The 3066-nt window shown below is 34.2% G+C and overlaps 1 protein-coding gene across 1 annotated transcript; it reads right to left on the bottom strand.

Annotated features, from left to right (window-relative positions):
• Positions 1 to 528: 528 nt before the first annotated feature.
• LOC114388658 (probable WRKY transcription factor 40) lies at positions 529 to 2475 on the bottom strand. Its single transcript, XM_028349262.1, has 5 exons — positions 2325 to 2475; positions 2132 to 2200; positions 1564 to 1890; positions 1353 to 1469; positions 529 to 1250 (listed from the first exon to the last, which is right to left on the bottom strand). Exons 1-5 carry the CDS (start codon positions 2469 to 2471, stop codon positions 918 to 920), a joined length of 993 nt encoding a protein of 330 aa, XP_028205063.1. The 5' UTR covers positions 2472 to 2475; the 3' UTR covers positions 529 to 917.
• Positions 2476 to 3066: the final 591 nt, after the last annotated feature.

The raw sequence follows: 3066 nt of genomic DNA on the forward strand, positions 1-3066 counted from the left end.
CCATATTTTTTATTGGGGTTTTGTTAAAACTTTGCTCAGTCCAACTTAGGGTGTTTTCAGAAAACTATTATATTTAGTTTGTTTGCCCAGAAGATTGATCAATAAACCGTCTTCTTCAAACTGTCTGACATGCCTCAACGTGGTTATGTTAAAATACTTCTTCAACTTGTTTTATAAAAATCATATATGCCACATATAGTTAGGAACAATTGGTATAATTGAAAAACATCAATTCTATGACTTTCAAATTAACTTTATTAAGATCGACTACCCCAAATATCTTAGAAATGAAACCTCACATCATCGTATGGATAACAGGTCATTTTTTTCTCTCCCAATTTGATTTCTAGACATTTTCCATCATTTATGATACTTAAGATTAATGTAGAATATAATTTGTGAAGTGAAAAATCTCAGACTAGGAGTCTGAATCTATATAATGTATTAAACAGCCTGAGAAGTTGCGATCGTTGCATCCCTATTATTAATCTTTTGTGAGATAAAAAGGGAGAAGCGGTGTTCCAAATGGACAGTTGGAAAATGACAAGGAGATATTGTATTGTCAATACTCAATACTCAATAGAGTTGCACTTTTCGAAACAAAGTTTCTCTTTGCTTTTGTATGCTATAGTATAGAAACTTCGCCAGAACTTAATTGGAAACCTAATTTTAACCATCCAGATGCAGAAGAATAGAGAAGACTGAGATGAGCATGATTAGCAAATGCACAATCAGCTAGACATGCTATCGATCCTGAGTGGAGCTCTATTCCACCAAAAGGATTGATTAAATTGAGGAGCTCTACATACGTAGCAATGTCCTATGTTGTATTTACAAAGAGATCATGTGCTCTAAACAAGATCCACTTATAGAATACTGCTTAACGATGAGTTAAATACAGTTGACTCATTTTCTACTTAATTATTATTGTGCAACATTTTTCCAGAGATGGCGGCAACTAGTGCTGCTCTGAAATTAGGATCCTTGGTCAAGGAAGTAGCCATCTGTTCTACCAAAACCTGCGGGACTTCTGGTGATTCAGTTTTGGGATTTACATTCTTAGACTCACTGCTGGACTTGGATTTTGTCCAGTCAAGGGTAACTGTTGGTGCGGAAGAGCTAAGAGACGCTGAACATGATACTGAACGGTTGGAACCTGTTGTTACCTCCATTTGAGAAGGGTGTGTATGATTGTGCTCTCCTTCATAAGTTGCAACCAGAACAGATTGATCATCCACACTTCTTTGCACCTGATGAAAATTGAATAGCAAACACAGTTAACTTAGCTTGTGATCCAGTTACTTAGTGGAGTTTGAATGCTTAGTACGTTCTTAATTAGCTGTTAGATTTACCTTCTTTTTGACCGGGCAGCTTGGAGCAAAAGAGCACTTGAAATATGCTCTTGGAGAAGGGTTATCTCTGGTCACCTTTTGTCCATATTTCCTCCATTGATATCCATCTTTCACAATCTGGAAACAAGTAGAAAAAAAATGAAAAACCTGTCAAACTAATGCACAACAATGGTTATGACTTTTTGTGCTCAGTTGCTGTTAAGAATCTTACAAGGCTTGTATCAGATGCTTCTGTCCTCATATAAACTCTTGAAATTTTTGTCTTCATGTCTTCCTTTGGATTCTTGCAGGATTCCTCATCGGTTGAGCTGCTTTCAGAGGTTCCGTTGACTCCCATTGGAATAGTACTATTGTTGTTGCTGCTTGCAGACTTCCTTTTCTTTGATGAGCTGAGCTCCTTATCAGGATTCTTCCTCATGTATTCCATCAAATTGCTTCGCAAAGTGTTGTAGTTCTCACACATCTCTGTGAGCATTTCGGTTAACTTCTTGTTTTCTGCACTCACCCGCTTCAGTTCCTCCGCCAAGGCACCTGCTGACTGAAATGGCAGCACATATATATGTATCATCATTGATGTAGCTTATAAAAAACAAGAGAATCATTCAACCAAATGGTGCCACAGGCAGCAATATCAAATCTAGAATAAAAGAGTAGGGTTTTTTATTAAAGAAAAAAAAAAAGGAACATGTTTTTAAAGTCTAAATGGACCATAATTTTGGATACAAGAACAAAATTGGAAGAACCGCTTGAAAAAAGGAGAATTGGCAGGCAGAACTAACCTCTTGTTTTACAGAAGATTTCTTCACCTCCAAATCCAATGAGAAAAAATTGTTTTCCACCTGCTTTTTCTGAAATGAACACACAAGAAAGAAAGATTTTTTTTTTAATCAGGACACAAGAAAGAATTAATTATTATTCTGAGGGAAACATTCCACAGAAGATCTTGGACGCTATATGTACGTTTATACTTACGGGAAGTTCTTCGTGAACCCTATGGAGATTAATGTTGAGATCCAAGGAAGTGTTAATCCATGATGAATAATCCATGACTGCCAAATAAATTCCAGATGATGAGCAAGGTGAGAGGTTCAAATTAAGTTTGTGAAGTGAGAGAAGCATATATATAGGGAGGGAGTAGCACTTAGAAGGAGCACAAGTTGAAGAAGGAAACTGTGAGGAAAGAGAGTGAGGAAAAAGACACACATGCGAATATATCCGCTACTTGTTTCAAAGCTGGCATTCTTTATTTTATTATTTCGATCTCAACACACGTCGTTATATACTACAGAGCTACTAGCATTGGACTAACTACTACACAACACGAGATAAGAAGAACGTGTCTATCCAATTATTAATTTTTATTTTTTTTAATAAAGTAAATCAATTAACCACCAAACGTAATAATCACTTTAATGTTTAAAACAAGTTTATTACTATTATAAATTTCAACTTTAAAAAAAGGAATCTTTTAAAATACTTGTTAAATAAAAAACATTTAATATATTCAGAAAGATCTTTCATTTTTTCATATTTTTAAATTTTAATCAAATCACTTGAAAATATTCCTTAGTGTTTATTTTTAATAATTTAAAATGATAATATTTTATTTCTTTATTATATTGACTTAAATAACATGCTATGTCAACGAGAGTAAATATAAGGTTGTACTAAATTATTAAGAATTTAAATTAAAGTGATAGTTAACATTTGTATT

The sequence above is a fragment of the Glycine soja genome, chromosome 15 (assembly GCF_004193775.1).
Source record: "Glycine soja cultivar W05 chromosome 15, ASM419377v2, whole genome shotgun sequence".
NCBI classification, from domain to species: Eukaryota; Viridiplantae; Streptophyta; class Magnoliopsida; order Fabales; family Fabaceae; genus Glycine; species Glycine soja.

What these genes read in the sequence shown, in the direction of transcription:
- LOC114388658 (XM_028349262.1), bottom strand. Translation starts at nt 2,471, where the DNA reads ATGCTTCTCTCACTTCACAAACTTAATTTGAACCTCTCACCTTGCTCA. An exon ending in GGGTTCACGAAGAACTTCCC is followed by an intron (nt 2,201 to 2,324) that starts GTAAGTATAAAC and finishes TGTTCATTTCAG; the next exon opens with AAAAAGCAGGTGGAAAACAA. An exon ending in AATCTTCTGTAAAACAAGAG is followed by an intron (nt 1,891 to 2,131) that starts GTTAGTTCTGCC and finishes CTGCCATTTCAG; the next exon opens with TCAGCAGGTGCCTTGGCGGA.